Source organism: Capronia epimyces (genome assembly GCF_000585565.1).
Source record: "Capronia epimyces CBS 606.96 chromosome Unknown aczIQ-supercont1.3, whole genome shotgun sequence".
Classification (NCBI taxonomy): Eukaryota; Fungi; Ascomycota; class Eurotiomycetes; order Chaetothyriales; family Herpotrichiellaceae; genus Capronia; species Capronia epimyces.
Window position 1 is genome coordinate 2,742,879 of NW_006912906.1, and position 17,226 is coordinate 2,760,104.

Sequence of the window (17,226 nt, forward strand, 5' to 3'; positions counted from 1 at the left end):
CACTACCTTTGCCTCCGTCAAGCAACCGGAGGTGGCGAATTGGATCGAATGATACGGTTGTGCTGATGGCGATCTGCCCCTGGGCAAGACCGAGATCTGAAAAGCAGGGCCGGAGCTGGAAACCAAGTCCCAGGAGCATGATTCGAACTGAGCTCTTTGGCATCTGACCGTTGGAGGACAGACCGAGGGACAGAGGGACAGGGGGCTATGAAGATATGAACGACTCAACCCTGAGTTCATTGTTTCCTTGGTTGCAATAGGACATTGTGGTTTCGCCAATGACAAAGTATCTTGTGCACTAATTTTGTCTAGACAACACCGGAGAAAAGGAAGAGCAAGTTATTACTGTAGGGGCCGTGGTGACGATGACAGATGATGGATAGACATACGGGACATATAGATGTTTGTGTGATCTCTTTATCTGTATCGCTATTCCTTATCTTTGTAAACACTACGGAGTAAAGACGGGCGACTATAGGAGGGTAGTATTCTTAGGCTTTGCTTCTTACTCCTTGGTCTTTACTTCTTGCTTCTTACTTGCTTCTTGCTTCTTGCTCCTTGCTCTTTGCTCTGATAATGTGAATATCTTTTTTTTCTTCGTGCTTGGTGTTATTCCACAAAACGAGAGAGAGGGAGAATGTCCTATGTCCTATTGTGTGCACTGTAGCGAGTACCGAGTAGTTCGATCGGATTCGGATCCAATGGCATTGAAATCTAGATTATCTTATCTTATGTATGCGATGTTGATATTGATTGTGATGTTTTGATTTTGATTTTGATGGTTGATCTGGCGAGATCCCATCCCTTCCACACCTTCCACATACAGATCCATCCCTTCCACACCTTCCATATACAGATCCATGTCAGATGACTTGTTAGACCATGCATGACATAGAAGCTGGGCATCCGCATCTGCATCCGCATCCGCATCCGTGGGCCACTGGGTCCAGGGAGGGCTTCGCACGAGCAAAGCATAGCAGAGCAAAGCATAGCAGAGCATAGCATAGCATTGCATAGCATAGCATTAGTACTCCGTAATCGGTACATAGTATAGCAGTAGTACTCGGTACTCGGTACAGCACGCCGATGCGATGGAGCGGTTGAGAGAGACTAGATGCGAATCTTGACGCCGGTGGAGCGGTTGAGACTAGATGCGAATCTTGACGCCTGTGGCATCCAGCACTAGCGCGACCGCGGTCACGGCCGCAGCGTAGGCCAGCAGCACGGCAATAGCCAGCAAGTTGGTCATGTCGAGGGTGTTCACGGTCAAGTTGACCAAGCCGGTCAAGAGGTTGGCGAGCAAGAAAACGACGAGGCCGTTGGTGTTGAAGGCGCGCAGGATGCGGCTGGTGGCGGCGCGCACGAGGCCGGCGTCTTCGGGCTCGTAGGAGAAGGCCGGGCCGGCGGCCTCGATCAGGCCGAACAGAAGGATCTGGGCGTTGTTGAACCCGGCGACCCACAGCACGTACGGCAGGTTCGCCAGACGGCGCGACACGCTCAGGCCGAGGCCGTAGAAGCTGGTCGAGAGCCAGTACAAGGCCGCGTAGATGATGGACTGGATCAACAGGTCGCGGAGCACGAGGCCGCGCTCGCGCCGCGTCGTCTGCACTGGATTGGCATTCAACGTGTCTGACACACCTGAACTGGAACCGGAACCGGGACTTGCCTCGCGGGTCGGGGACCGGAACCGTACCACTCGCATGCCAGTGGCGCGGCCGGCGAGGAAGATGGCCAGGTAGCCTGTGAAGGAAAACACACCCTCGCGGTTCATCGAGAGGAGATCCGGCCCGCGCGGCGCGGCGACGATGTAGCGGAGCAGGTCGGTCTTGTCGAGGACCAATTCGTAGATGACGGCCAGCGCGACGGCCAGGGCGTCGTGGCGATACTGCTTGAAAACTCGGCGTGTGATCATGTCGGACATCTCGACGAACGGAGGCAGCAAGGCCAGCGTGAAGAAGAAGTTCCAATGCACGCCGTACTCGGTCACGTGCTCGGCGTAGTCGAGACCCTTGACGCTCCAGAGCCGCACGAAGCCTAGAACTAACAAAGGGATGGAATGGCGGACAGCCTGGCCGAAACGACTGCTGAAATTGGGTGTAGTGGTGGTGGCGGTGGTGGTGTTGTCGGTAGACGTCGAGGTTGAACCTGGCCGGCCCTGCTCGGGGTTGGCGGTTGGCTTGACTTTGACCAGTGCTCGAGCCGACACCACTCCGGCAGAAAAGACAAAGGAGCCGACGCCCAAGTCCATCAGAGAGGTGCCCCATGTCTCGACCTTGGCGAAGCGGCGCGGGAAGAGTGGGAAGTCGACGGCCAGGATGGCCAGACACGTCACCACGAGCATGGAGCCGCGGTAGTGCGTCAGGAACGGGCGGAGTGGAAGACGAGGGCCATCAACGTCGCCATGTTGGGCCGGAGAGTCTGCTTTGGCCGGGCTGGATTTGGACTTGGACTTTGCCTTCGCCTTGGACTTCGCCGCCGAGCCGGTGGAAGAGGAAGAAGATGATAAAGGTGAAGAAGAGCTGGTATTGAGACATAGAACTAACACGGCCGGAATGGCCAGGAAGATGTTCAGGGCCAGCGGAGCAGCCGAGTACAAGGTGATGGCGAACAGAATGGCACAGACATTAAGCAGAAAGTCGGCCAGCGCGGCGACGGGCGTGTACGGAGTGAAGAAGGACTCCTTCTTTTGCAATGCTGACCAGAGGAGGACTGCTGACTGGAGGAGAGAAGACGGTCAGTATGGTTCGGAGGAGGAGGAGGAGACATGGAACATAGAACATACTCCCGCAACGAGGGTGACCAGGTTGATCTCAGTCAAGGAGCTGCCTGAAAGGTTGGAGACAAAGGCCTCCTTGCGCGCCTTGTAGCTGGCTGTGAGGTCCAACGCCACGGCCATGATGGACGGAAAAAGGTCAAGTTAAGCCCACCATGCTGAAAAGGTGCAAGCTGGTAGGGAAGGTGGTGACAGACGGAGGCTGGAGGAGGAGGAGGTGGTGGTGGTCTTGGTGTTTTGATACATACATACGTGGCCGTTTGATACCAGGTACGATAATTAAATTGAGAGAAAAGTCGAGCTCGTGGGCACCAACCATTTTGTTTACAGTAATGCGCAGTAATTACTCTGTTACGGATATACTGTACAGTACATACAGTACATGCAGCAACCTCACCACTATAATAATAGCCAACACCAGCCTCGTTCGGCCCCCATCGGCCCCTTCTACATATCCGTAGTCGCAGTGTATTTACAAGGATCGGCCTGGTGAGTAGGAACGCAAATATTGATTGATACGTGCTCCGTACAGTACCCAGGTCCTAGATACGGGTATTCTACCATCTGGTCAACTATACAGTATACTTTCCTGTGCCACCGTTATCAACCTCGTCCACCCCGTCCACCCTGTACTCCGTACTCGCTTTTCTATCCTCAAGCTCCCTGTTGACACTTCTCCTATCACGCCCGCCCACGACTGTGCAATCACCACCCCTCCAACACCGAACAAGCTATACGAGCACCGTGGTGTTGGCTTGGTCCTGGTGATGGTGATCACCGGCTATATCCTTCCACTGCTGGCATCACAACTGAGTCCATACGTCGTCTCTGACTGGAGATAACAATGGTATGCGACGTTGTGGCACCCGTAATCCAGGTCATGCCGTGTTGATACTGGTCGGACTGGCCTATTTGGACCAGAGTGGCCTGGTCCGACCACGCCAAACAGAATCCTGCTTACCGGCCTCGCTTCACAGGCCCTTGGGTCTGAATTGTTCACCCTATATCTCAGGTTGTTCATGTCCCAGGAAATACAGACTATCAGCAAAAATCTCACGGCTTTTGTCATGCTGCTTTGCTTTCGGCTCCTGCGGTATGTTTGAAAACATACGTTTCTCTTGCCATAACTGTTGAAGATCGGTTGGAATCTCTGTCGACTCACCAAACCTCGATTGCTTGTCTAGACTTGGTGTTTTTGGTTCTGGCGGTAAACTTGCTTATATTTTGGCACCGTCATTGCTGGTTCCAAAGAACGACCCTGAGTAAATGCTTCGTGCTTTGCTCATAGCAGTAAGCAGTCAGGGTAGAGGGTTTCTTTAGCTTTGTCGAGAAGACCAAGGTATTGGCTGGCTACCGCCCAACGACAATTCATGGTTTCCAGCGATTTTCGGAGCTGATGGTATGCTTCACCCATTTCTCTTAATCCCGACTCGTGGGCGAGCCACGCATAGGTGGCTGCTGCCATATAGAGACAGTCGCCAATCAACGGACTGGTTGCAGCAGGACTTGCTATCATGCTCAGCATCAGGAGCTGGCTGAATTGCAGAGCATCAGCCGCTGTCCCCTTCATCCCTGAAATCGCAAGGGTCTGCATCTCGGTCTCTTCCACCGTGTGATTGCCCCCGTTCGTTTCGGTACATGCGAAACGATCGGAGAGACGGAGCAAAGCGGAGCAACACAAGGCCAGCGCAGTCCCATAACGCTCCGGCAACTGTTGTGCATCCCCCTGAAGTAGATTGGCCAACGCTTGAAGCGTGCGAAACAGGTGTATCGCTTCCGTAAATCGTAGAGGAGAGTCCAGGAGCTGATCATTCGCCAATCGGATCAGTCTACCCAGCAGATGGGTTGCCTGGCAAGTCCGTGCAAATGGGCCGGCGATCACGTTAGTCGGAGAAGAGACGTATAAAGGTTCGCCGGTTGCCATCTCTCCTGCGTCCCACATTTGATCGTCTGCTGGGAGCACATCGCGCCTGGAGGGGTCATCGGTGGCCAAGGGGCGGCCGGGGGCGCCTGAGTTAACGTACCTGCTTGTATATTAGGTGCACGTTCGCCAAAATAGACCATGGACATGGGTCATACCGGTCCAGGAGCATTGTTGCCCACCAGGTACGCTTAGCCTCCTCAGTCTCGGCCCACGAGCCCATTCTCTTCCTGGAATACTGAGGTGCAAGTGTACGGTCATGGAGACCTAGACCGTGGCCCATTCTAGCACAGTGGCCGGTTGTCAGATACGCGGCTGGATAAATTGCCTGCCCTATCTCGTACGCGGCAACCAAGATATCCGCCTGCAATGTGTGTAACGATAGCAAACCACTGGATTCCACCGTCGCAAAATACCTTTTCGTCAGAGCGTAGAGAGGTGACCGGACACTTTGTGGCCCTCCAGCTGGAACCTGGATGATAAGCTTCATCGAAAGCAGGAGGAGCGCAAAGTCGGCCGACAGATCTAGGCTAGGGTTCGACAGGGTCAACTCCATGCGCTTCTTGGAGATGAACGGCAGCCAGGTATGGACATTGGCAAAGTACCGGTCTACGATTTCGTGAATGTCGCAAATCGAAGTCCCCAAGATGGCTATGACATCCGAGGGCACCGCAAACGACAGCCGCGGGATGCTCATCTGGGCTTGGACGAAGACTTCGGCATCGAGGAAAAAGGCTGCTGACGAGAAACCGGAGCTGTCGTTGAGAGTCGCCGAGTCGAGGCTTGTCGCCGGACTTTTGCTGATGGATCGTATTGGCTCGTACCAGCCAAAATCCGACCGTCTACCCTCAAGGCGGGCTTCCAAGTCCGTAATCTTCTGCTGCAAGATGGCGAAATCGTCCGCACTTGGGCTTGAGTTGGTATCAGTGTAATCGCATGGCCGAGACATACGCACACATAGCCCACAGCTCGGGAACGCTTTGTCGCATCGTCTCTTTTGTTTCCGGCAGGCTACACAGGCCTGGGCAGCCTTCGCTTGATCGGAGGGGTCGACCTCCATCCCGTGAGGAAGAACAGACTTTGGATATCAACGGGAATCAAGAGGGAGGCCGCCAGACATGGGCGGTGGGCGATGGGAGCTGGGCGATGGGCAATGGTACGGCGACAAAGATCGTGGCGAGGGGTGTCTTGACGGTCGGAGTTGATTCTCCAGGTCGTTGTGGTTGTGATTCTGGTTCTGGTTCTGTGGTTCTGTGATTCTGTGATTCTGGTTCACTGTTCCTCCAGATTCCGTTTCGGCTGCTTATGTAAAACCCTGCACTCTTAATAAGCCTAGAGGAACCACCACTCACCTGCCACTAGTACTAGTATATACAACCGTCAGACAGCATCGCCTTATCATTTGTTGCGTTATGATATCGTTCTGTGTACGGACAGTGGCTCTGAGCATGAACCCGCTCGCCTTCCGAAGATCAACCTGGTATATTGTTCACTATAATTACTCCTTACAGGCCGGAATCTCTCCCTCCATCATGAAGTATGAAGTCCTAAGATCCCCGCTCAAACCTCCCTCACGAGCTGTACTTTTTCTGGAGCGCCTTCGCTATTGTCGTCAGTTGGATATTGCTCGTGCCTTCATAGATGGCCCCGATCTTGCTGTCCCGGTACATCTTCTCAGCAATGCCCTCTCGGACGAAACCCATGCCGCCCATCCACTCAACAGCCAGACTACTGACTTTGCCTGCCACCTGACTTGCGTATAACTTGGCCATGGCGGCATCCGTCACAAAGTCCTCGCCTGCTTCCTTCTTCCGGGCCGCGTTGTACACCAGGGCACGCGCAGCACTGATCTCGGTGTATGCTTGGGCGAGCTGGTGTTGCATCCCCTGAAATTCGCCCACCAGTTTGCCAAACTGTTTACGATCGTTCCACACGTATCTGGCGGCATTCTCCCAAGCGCCCAAAGCCAATCCGGTCATCTGAGCTCCAATTCCTATCCGGCCTTCGTTAAGGAGACTAATGGCGTACTTGTAGCCCTGACCTTCTTCGCCCAGGAGGTTTTCCTTTGGCACCTCGACATCATCGAAGTTGAGCACGCAGGTGCTTGAAGCTCGAATTCCTAGCTTTTTCTCTTTCTTGGCGATGCTGAAGCCTTTTGTGTCCTTGGTGACCACGAACGCGGTAATGCCCTTATACCCGGCCTCGGGGTTGAGATTCGCGAAGACCAGGAAGAATTCTGCCTCCAGAGAATTGGTGATCCACATTTTGGAACCATTGATCTGGAAGTGTAAGCAAGTCACATGCCACAGAGTGATTGTAGAGGGCTACGTACCTTGTATCCATTCGCCGTCTTCTCCGCCTTCGTTTTCAGTGCAAACGCGTCGGAACCCGAGACAGGCTCAGATAAACAGAAGGATCCAACTGTGTTTGTAGCCAACTTGGGCAGCCATTCTTTCTTAAACGCTTCAGTGCCGTGCTTGAGGACGGCCGTGACCACCAGAGTGTTATGAACGTCGCACATGACGGAGACTGACGGATCGACCCTGGCGAGCTCTTCAATCCCAACAATGGCAGATGTGAAGTTCATTCCAGCACCTCCGTATTCTTCGGGAATCTCGAATGCCATGAGGCCTTGTTCAAACATCTGTTCAACAACCGCGGGGTCCATCGTTTCTGCCTCGTCCATGTCTCGGACCTTGGGTGCCAGTTCTTCGTTGGCCCATCTCGAGATGGACTCTGCTAACATGACCTCTGTCTCGGAGAAGTGAGTGATGGGAGTTGGTGTGAGAGAGGTGGTGTCGACATCGTCAGGGTTGCGTCGTCCGCACGTCGAGGCAAAGGTACGTTTTCTCATGAAAAGTTAGCTGCAATCCGAATCTCCAGGACAAGCGACTCATACGGAAGCAGACTTCTGCGAGGCAGGGCTCTGCTTGCAGGAGTCAAGGGAGCTTTGCAGACGGTTTTGGCCAGCGGCCGGAGGACTCGTATCGAAGCCATACTGTTGGTGAGGCAAGGCAATGCGTCGATGCTCACAGAATCCTAGGGAGCAGTAGAAGGACCGACTTTATGAAATCAAGTATCCCCCACCACTGACAAAATCTATTGTTGGTCAGTTGCCATCCCGCGCCACACAATGAATGTCAACTCCACGACCTTGGGACAATCCCTCGGCTTCGGTGAACCACGGCTATTTGGCCGCAACGGGCATGTTTCGGAAGCGACCCCGGGCTCAGGCCGCTTAGCCCCGGATCATGGCTAAGTGCTCTAGGTATGAACTGCCTAGTACCTCAGGGACGTAGGCTTGGCTGATAGGCGGTTGCTTTATTGGTGGATGCCCGTCACCCATAATTCGGCCTCCGCCGTCCATGCTCTTCATGTCGGAGCTTGGGGGAAAATGACGGACTGAAGCATGGGCCCAATTCAAGCAGCCAGGCAACGTAATGCAAAAAATGTACGCAGTAGGTCAACCTGACAGACTGCAAAGTCCCAGGATCCTCCATGACAATATTCAGCATTGCATGCTTGCGATGCTTTTCATCCAGGAGGTTCACAACCCGACTGTGGCTGGTGTCTGCACGGGTGTGGCATCCGAGCATGTGAAGTTCCAGTTGGGCATGTGTGGCGCAGCACTGCCACCATCTCGCTCGCCTGCTTGTGACGAAAGACCACTGGAATCAAGGAATCTCATGGGCCAACGTTTTGATGAGCGGGCGTCTACTGCCCAGCGATCTTTTGGTTTGCTTATAATAAGAAACTGAGGTAGCGCCCAGGTTTATACGCCCTGCCCTTTCATCCTGCACTCCTTCAGAGTCCCATCTGTATTTACGCGCCTTCGCTGTGTTGCTGAGACCAGACATCTGGCACTTCTCACGAGACAAAAGACAGCGCAGCACAACCTTCTAGATTTGCAGCGACCATGTCTGCTGGTCATTCTGAACCTCAGGTTCTGTACAGCGTGAGCAACATCTCTGCTTTCTCTGTCCAGAATGGCGAGGAGCATCCAATTACTACTTCGCCCCAAACTCTGTCGCTGTTGATGGTCCCTACTGCATCGCCATTTGCGGATCTATCCACCACAGAACCGACGAGCTCGGCGCCAGAAGAAGATTTCTATCTTCACCTTCACCTGCCTCCCGAACTCGACATACCACTGCCGGCGACCACCCAGATCTACCACAAGCCCCCCAGCAGTTATCTGATCCCACGCTGGGACCTAGGCCCCGAGGCGGGCGCTTTCATCCGCATTCAGTTTCCTTCAATTGGTCATGGCCCCGGAAAAGTCACGCAAGAAGAGGTGGATACATTCGAAACAATTCTCGCCCAATGCACAGCATTTCTTGAACGGGCTCCGGCCCCTCCTCAAGACTTTGAACGATATGACCCGAGCACTTATCGTCCAGGAGAGGGTTATATTAGTTCCGCCAGCCTGGCAGACGTTAAGCCACACCATGGTCAGATTGTGCTGGTTGACGAAGAGAATGGTAGCGTCGTTGGGGAGTTGCAGGATAATTACGATGTCGTCGAATCTCCTTCAGTCAAACCGGGATCTAAAAGTACGTCCGGCGTCTTCCTCAGCCTGGTCTTTGTGACACGCTAACACCTCTCCCTCTAGCTCCCGTACAGATCCAATTACCTGCCGAGGGTCAAGGTAACCAGATCCGTGTTGACAATGTGTCCGAAGATTACCTTCAGATGGCGAGACACCCAGCTTATGCAAAGTCGACTATCGTTCAGTCCTCGGCAACCGCCTCACGCCTTATCGTGACGAGTTCAAACTATCTTGCGAATGCGCTATCGTCTAGTGCCGAGTCATATCAGCGAAAGACGCAGCCAAATCCCAAGCCTTTGACTTTCTCCCCAGCAACCCACGCCCGAATCAGACAGATTCATTCCTTCACCCAAGGAGCCGTTGGGCTCAGTGCAAAGACTGTCGGTCAATTGGGCCGGTACGCACAAAACTTCGGCGCCACCTTGGCTCGAAAAGGCGAGAAGACCAAGAAAGAACCGGGTAAAGACTACAAGCCCGGGGTTCTCAACAAAACAATGATTGCGTTCTCAACTATTGCTGATGGGATAGACCAGGCGGGTCGTAATTTGTTGACCTCCGGTTCTGTAGCTGCGTCCAGTGTCGTGGGTCATAAATATGGCCAGGAGGCCGGGACTGTGGTGCAAGGTTTGGCCGGTGGTGTGAAGAACGTGGGCCTTGTTTACATCGACGCAATGGGAGTCTCAAGGCGAGCGGTGATCAAATCCGTGGCGAAGGGCATGGTGGTTGGTAAATTGCCAAACGGACAACAACTTGTGGTTGGCACAGGTGACGGGGGAGTTGTGCCGGGTGAGGCTTTGCCTCCAGATAGCAAGCGTCACGACTATCAGTCTTCAGACTCGGTGTACGGAGGGGCTTCACAACCTGGAGTCAGCAGGCCAGGATATGGTGTTGAGAGTTACGGAAATGCAGCGAATGGACCACCAGCATATTCTTCGGGGGTCGGTGAACCGTTGGGCTCGACATTGCAGGGACAAAACGTGCGAGAGAAGCGATGAGGTGCCTGGCGGGTGCCCTGGTTCACGGGACCGACTGATTACTTCCCATCTGATACTTGGCTTGGTACGGAGTACTCGTATGAAGGCTGGGTGTCAATCTGGGTCAGATTTCCTGTACGCGACCGGCGACGAGTTTTCCAAAGGCTTCGTATTATAGTCATATCTGGCGCGACTTCGGCATTTTCTGCGGCTTTGTGCTTTTCAACTTCGCTGTGGTCTACTGCTGTGACGAAGTATGAAGCATTGCTGTTCCCGATTCGCGAGTTGGAGACAAACTTGTCTTATGCATGCTACTCAGTAGATCGAGGTACAATGGGGCAGGCCATACCTGCAGCATCTAACGAGACCATGACCAATAATAAAAGATGTGCTTGGAGGATCTGCCACCTCGGGGTGGTAAGTTCTCCATATGTTCCTCTGGCTTTATTAATTTGCATGGGTTCGATGCAACTTGTCTGCATGACATTCGCTGGCGCGTGTGGCTGAAACCATCGCTTGACAATCACCGTGGCCTGAGAGAGGCCCCATTGGAAGATGAATTGCTGAATTGAAACTCCGGGCTAACGTGCATTTTTGAGCAATGGGATTCAAGGTTACTTCCCATTAACAAGTAGTTCTCTACCACGTATCAACGAAGCGTTTTGCCCCGTCTGAAGCGAGCCGCGACTGCAATGCGCGCGAAAGAAACCATTGTCAATGCAAGGAGCTTTACAGCGTCGATCACAGCTTCCACGTCCGCGCTCCATCCCACGATCCTGGATCCCAGCGCTAGCAGTAGTGGAGAGTCAAAGCGCGCGACGCAGCTCAACGGCGAAAGAGAGGACGGCAGTGCGGTCCAAGCACAGAGGGTTGTCGGGTGTCTCGAGTGTCGTCGTTTGACACTATCAGTCTGACAGAACAGTTGAAGCCTCCAAGAAGTTTTAATTAGGAACTTGGTGAATCAAAAGAACAACTACTGCTCTGTAGACTTGTGGCGCGCTGCCATCTGGTTGTAGCGTCGCGTCCTTCAGCCCGTGGATGCTGGTAAGTCAACAAAAGAAGATTTGGACTTGTCCTCATCTGGGTTTGATATGATGCTGGTGTCTCCACCATTCCCGAGACTATGACCCATATGGAATAGTGTCAGCATTTTATCCGTGCTCAAACACGCCCCGAGTGGACCTTATTAAAGCGGCGCCTCTGAACTAGGCCCTAAGGCAGCTGTTAGTGCGGAGGAAACGACGTTTCGGGGTCGAACCTCGCTTGAACTGCCAGTGTCTTGCAGCTCTCCAGGGATAGTACGGAGGACTGATCTACTCCCGTCAACGTGTGCTTTTTACCTTTCGAAACGCACACTGGGCTCGAGCTTTGCTTCAATGCCGGTGTGCTTGTGTTGTTCGAGTCGTTTTGTGTCTATTAAGAGCTTGGGAATATCATATCGTGGCAGCTCACGGTCATGCCAGTGTTGTCTGACGACAGTGAAGAGTGGAGAGGTGCCCCTTAGTCCTACGCACTGGAGCAACTGCCGGGCGGTGGGCAGCGGTAGGCGCGAACTGACAGCGCATCAACACAACAGTAGTATGTGTAAGTACTCTGTAGTACCGTGGGCGTCGCCCCTAGCATTGATACTATCTGGATCTCCACCACTGTAGAATTAACCATGTATCCGTATAGTGTTGGACATCGAAGCCCGGAAGCATCAGACTTTACATGGTTATTACTACTACCGTCATCACTGTGAGACAAGGGACCCCAGGTAACAATGTTGGCGAGGATGAAACGGAGGACTGGGCTACCGGGACAACAGTTGGTTTACTGTGGCTTTGAACAGGATGTGGCTGTAGGTATTTAGTTAACCCGGACTGTGGCTCCTGAACCCGCTACGCCGCCTAAAACGCAGAGTTACTACTGCTAAGCCTACACTCTCTGGGAGAAGTCTAATTTGCCCGCATTGGTACCGAAGCAACTGCGCCCTCACCGACACGAGCAAACACATACGCCTTTCCCATAGCCCAAGCCCTACGTACCGATACCCTTACCTCGTTTCACGACCTCATCGCTCACCTCGATCGCCCTGATCATTCTGCCGGCCAGTGAACATCGTCCTATCCATCTTCAAAGCGCAGCGCCTATTCCTCTTCGGCCTCGACCCAACCTGCAACCTTGACACACCGCAATGCCCGCGAATCCCCTATCCGCGCTGGAACATCACAACTTCGGTCGTGTTTATTCATGATTGGCGTCGACTTCTCACATCCGCAGCCTTAAGGGCTTTTTGTGCAGACGGCGCAGGTTCGGCGTCTGCCCTGATCTTGAATCCAGGCTTGTGTTGTCCTGCAAACCACCAGCCGCAGCTTGCTCTCAGCAACACTCCACGTGAAGTTGACAATCCGCTTCATTCCACCACAACAGCCTTCCTTGTCTCGCTTATGCCCGGTCTACCGTCCTTAGCCGAAAAGAGTTCGCATCACTGGATGAAGGGGATCAGAAGCTTTGGTGAGTGGTAGACCGAGTTCACCTATTTGGCCTCTTAACACTGACCTTCTAATCGAAGGAATACCCTAACGTCCACTTCCTAAGACGCTGCACGCCCGACCACCCCCAACGCCTTGATAACGCGTACAGGAACCCTGAGCAATCTTGATCGAGTGGGCGGTCCGTGGACAACGCCATACCTGACGCGGTGACAAGATGTCTATGGATACGATGCAGGCTCCTGGACAATACCACCAGCAGATAACAACCACTGCCGCATATTCGTCGCCAAACAATGGCCACTATGACGAGCAACAAGGTACGGAGCCGGAAGGCTACTACAACGATCAACCCGTGAGTGCAAGATGGACCTCCCACCACTCTTGAAGGAAGAATGCTAAATGCGCCATTCAACAGTATTATCCTACCCATGACCCGAGTGATGGCATGGGCTACAACTCTCAACCACAAGAACCTTCCATCATTACCTCCCCGTACAATGTGCAAACCACAACCCTCCCATATCATTTCCGAAACCAGTCCGCCGCACATGACCAGTACGACGGCGCTCCGATCCCACCCCCGAGAACATCCTCACAATACCAGAGTTCCTCTCGCAATCCGGATGCGAGAGTAGTAGCAACGAGACATGCAAGACAGCCTGGATCGGAGTCACAGACTGGTCGAATTCAGAACCGTGTCGGAGATTACAATGAGGAGCTGCGAGATAGGCCACGGGACGATACAGCTACAGCTGCGGCATCTGCTGCACGTAGCCGAAGAAAAGGCCCTTCAAGCCCTGATGGCCCGCATCGAGCCGTGAGCACAAGAGAAAGAAGCCAGCACACCTCTCCTTCTCAAAGCCGCTCCGAAGCTACCATGCTCCCATCTCCGGCACCTCCACCCCTTGTGCGTGAGTACAGCGAGGTGATCAATCGGCTCGTTGTGTCAGACCCTCAGGTCGATGTTGAACGACTACAAGAAAGAGTTGCAGAAGCTCAGCCTGCTCCGATTGGCCTCGACGCCGCGAACGCCGATGAAGCATCCGATGAAGCACTCCCTGCGCCGGGCCCAGCCCGCCGGCAGGATTATTCCAAAGCTCGAAGGAAAGAAGTGCAGTTCGGTGATTACATGCTGGGACAAACCTTAGGTGAAGGTGAATTTGGCAAAGTCAAATTAGGTTGGAAGAAAGATGGGAGCACTCAGGTCGCCATCAAGCTCATTAGAAGGGAAACCGTTGCTTCTAATCCAACTCGGCTCCCCAAAATTTACCGTGAAATTTCTATCCTGCGTGATTTGGCACATCCCAACATTGTCAGACTCCACGAGATGGTGGAAACCGAGCGCTATATCGGCATCATTTTGGAATACGCTTCTGGTGGCGAGCTCTTCGATTACATTCTGAATCACCGATACCTCAAGGACCCTGCGGCCAGAAGACTGTTCGCTCAGCTCGTTTCAGGAGTTGGGTATCTGCACAAAAACGGCATTGTCCACCGAGATCTGAAATTGGAAAACCTGCTCCTGGACCAAAACCGAAATATCATCATCACGGATTTTGGGTTTGCCAACACCTTCGATCCGAAAGACGAGCTCTCCGATGAAATCGAGTACAACCTTGGTAATAGGGAGTTTGTACGGAAGTTCAAACTCGACCGGCTGGATGCGCGCGGAATGCGAAGAGGGGACCTGATGCAGACCAGCTGCGGTAGTCCTTGCTATGCAGCTCCAGAGTTGGTTGTGAGCGATTCCTTGTATACGGGCCGCAAGGTCGATGTCTGGAGTTGCGGCGTCATCTTGGTAAGTCAAGTGAGTGACTATCCATGTTCTCTTCCCTGACATAGTCCCAGTATGCCATGTTGGCCGGATACCTACCCTTCGACGACGACCCCGCGAACCCTGAAGGCGACAACATCAACCTTCTGTACAAGTATATCACCACCACGCCCTTGACCTTTCCGGAATACGTCACTCCACATGCGCGAGATCTTCTACGTCGTATTCTCGTTCCAGACCCTCGAAAGCGGGCAGACTTGTTCGAGGTTGCTCGTCATAGCTGGCTGAGCGAGTTTCACCACCTCGTTTTACATATTACCAGTAGCACCACGAACGTTACGGATATTGCACAGACAACTGTTCCAACTGGTAAGTCGCTCACAAGGAGAAGAAGAATGTTGCTGACTCAAAGCAGAAGACGAGCCGCCTGCACTGAACCGGAGCGCCTCTGTCCGGGAAGGACCGTCTAGAACGGGCGGGACGTCTCCTGGTGCTTTGTCCCGTACTCACGAAGGATTGCTACAGGACATTGACGAATCTTCAACCGGTTCCCGTCGCGATCGGGCTGCTCGCCATACTCTACAACCAGAGTACGTCCCACCTCAGACACATACCGCTCGTGTGCAAGGCTCTGTCGCTGGGGCTCCAGCGGTGAGTCGTACCCGAGCTGAGGAGGCACCTGAAGTTGCCTTCACTCAGCCATCGTCTCTCTCTAAACCCCTACCTCAAGACCCGCCCGTTGAAGGCGCACAGAAGAGAAGGCAGGTATCAGCGCAGGAAAAGCTGTCGCCGCCTGTCCGACCCAGTCGCGATATTCCAAGATCAGTTTCCGACTCTCCAAATGCTTTCGGTGCTTCTCCCAACGTCACTCAAGGAGGTCAATATATGAGGAGGCCAAGCACTCAAGGATCCATGACATCTGCTAGTGGCCCTGCCAATACGCGGTCCGACCTTCGCTTGCCATCTCGTGGATCTTATGGTCAGCCCGTAGCGCCCACAGTTGCGGCAACTAATGTCCAGGGCCGTGTCACGCAACCAACCAAGCCAGTGAGAGGCTACAATATCTCTGGCCCTCTCCCACAGACTGGAGCCCAAAATTCAATTGGCCAACCAATGACGACACCGATGCCAAACCCCAGCTCACAGGTGCCTCAGAAACCGGCTCATCACCGACGATCGAGTACGTTGAGTGGACTCGGGGAGAGACTGTTTGGCAGATCAAACTCGGTGGTGAAGAAAGAAACCGAACGACAGAAGAATGGACGCAAGTATCCTCCTACCAGTATGAGGGAATACCCTTCCGAAGCGCCACGTCGGATGTCCACCGATTCCAAAAGATCCTTCTCGTTTGGGTTGGGAAAGAAGAGAAGTACAGATTTGGAGAGCCAGGGGCAGACAGAGAAGACGGTACGACGATTTTCACTTATTCCTAACTCGCTTTCATTCAAGGGCCTGATGGGTGGTTCAAAGGACGAACCGACAACCAAACCCGGAACTCCACACGGCGATATGTATGTTCCGCCTACTTCCAGTCGGCCGCCGACAGGTCAGGAATATGTGGGTCAGCAGATATCCAACACCGATGGACAGCAAGATGGATCGAGACCGGTCGTATACAACAACTTCTCTCGGCCACCCCAGCCACAGTATCAAGCACAGAGAGGGGTGGCGATACAGTCGTCGAACGACGTGTATGGGGGAACGGGCGTGTATTCCCCTCCAGGCCAAGACCGCACCCATCACCGTCAACAGAGTGAACCGATGTCGCATATAATGGCCCAATACCCCGACATGGTGGAACCTGCAGGGCGGCCGTCGATGCAGCAAGGACGACAAGGACGGGTAGTGCTCGTGAAGAACAACCGTAGGTTTGCTGATGCTTACGATCGTGATCAAGGGCCTACTCATCACGGCGGACGTTCTGGTGCGGTAAAGAAGGTGCAGGACTTCTTCCGTCGCCGCCGGGCTCCAGCGGAGGGGTGAAGATTGGCGCAGAGAGTGCATTCGGCTCTTGGAGGCGAGATGATCATCAATTGGTGACTTGGTGTACTCACTCGATCGAGACCTAGTGAATATGGGAGTTTTTTGTAATGATTAATTGTCGGAGGCATTGCCTTTTCTCTTTGTGCCGGGCCTGGGAATTTCGTCGACGACCATCCTCAGCGAGGTCACTTCTGTTCAGGAGCCCAGGCGGAGGATGATTGAGTGACCTCTTGTTGGAGTGGAATCAAGTCATTCGCGGCGTTGTCATTTTTCTACCGAGAGAACATTGAGCGCCGTTGACGAAGCTGGTTTGCGAAGAGCGCGTGGGATACCCCTACATAGCATTTGTATGAAAAGAACAAGAGCATGGCGAACCTACAGTAGCACCTAGGTACCTGGTAGGTACCTATTAGGTAACCTGTGCACTGCAGGGTGTTGAAAGATCATTCCGTGCGTCTCTGGCGCACCCTCGTATCCTTTTCCTTCTGTTTGGCTCTCCACCGATCCGTTGGGATGTCTTTTGCCTCCCCCGCAAATCACGCAGACTGCGCCCGGCCACCCACATCTCTACCGTGTCTCTCACCACCTTTACCGGCACCGTTCTCCTCCTCTCCTCCTTCTAGTCTCCCGAACTCTCGCTCTCTTCAGTCATGAACGCTGTCGGATCCTTGTGGCATGTCTGGGGATGTCTGGGGTACCAACCGCTCATCCCTACCCTCCCCCTCAGCCGAACAGCTACGAGATTCCCCATGGGGGTTTAACTCTTCCACCTGCA

The 17,226-nt window shown here is 53.5% G+C and overlaps 5 protein-coding genes across 5 annotated transcripts; 2 read left to right on the top strand and 3 right to left on the bottom strand.

The window, feature by feature from the left end:
- Positions 1–1,147: 1,147 nt before the first annotated feature.
- Positions 1,148–2,896, bottom strand: A1O3_04267 (uncharacterized protein; the record flags this gene model as incomplete). The annotated part of the gene is made up of 2 exons (XM_007734397.1): positions 1,148–2,716; positions 2,783–2,896. 2 exons carry the CDS (start codon positions 2,894–2,896, stop codon positions 1,148–1,150), a joined length of 1,683 nt encoding a protein of 560 aa, XP_007732587.1.
- Positions 2,897–4,055: 1,159 nt separating this feature from the next.
- Positions 4,056–5,754, bottom strand: A1O3_04268 (uncharacterized protein; the record flags this gene model as incomplete). Its single annotated transcript, XM_007734398.1, has 2 exons — positions 4,056–4,800; positions 4,853–5,754. 2 exons carry the CDS (start codon positions 5,752–5,754, stop codon positions 4,056–4,058), a joined length of 1,647 nt encoding a protein of 548 aa, XP_007732588.1.
- Positions 5,755–6,265: 511 nt separating this feature from the next.
- A1O3_04269 (acyl-CoA dehydrogenase) lies at positions 6,266–7,548 on the bottom strand (the record flags this gene model as incomplete). Its single annotated transcript, XM_007734399.1, has 2 exons — positions 6,266–6,973; positions 7,027–7,548. 2 exons carry the CDS (start codon positions 7,546–7,548, stop codon positions 6,266–6,268), a joined length of 1,230 nt encoding a protein of 409 aa, XP_007732589.1.
- Positions 7,549–8,610: 1,062 nt separating this feature from the next.
- Positions 8,611–10,238, top strand: A1O3_04270 (uncharacterized protein; the record flags this gene model as incomplete). Its single annotated transcript, XM_007734400.1, has 2 exons — positions 8,611–9,247; positions 9,307–10,238. 2 exons carry the CDS (start codon positions 8,611–8,613, stop codon positions 10,236–10,238), a joined length of 1,569 nt encoding a protein of 522 aa, XP_007732590.1.
- A 2,670-nt stretch (positions 10,239–12,908) lies between these two features.
- A1O3_04271 (CAMK/CAMKL/KIN4 protein kinase) lies at positions 12,909–16,451 on the top strand (the record flags this gene model as incomplete). The annotated part of the gene is made up of 4 exons (XM_007734401.1): positions 12,909–13,046; positions 13,110–14,492; positions 14,543–14,837; positions 14,881–16,451. 4 exons carry the CDS (start codon positions 12,909–12,911, stop codon positions 16,449–16,451), a joined length of 3,387 nt encoding a protein of 1,128 aa, XP_007732591.1.
- Positions 16,452–17,226: the final 775 nt, after the last annotated feature.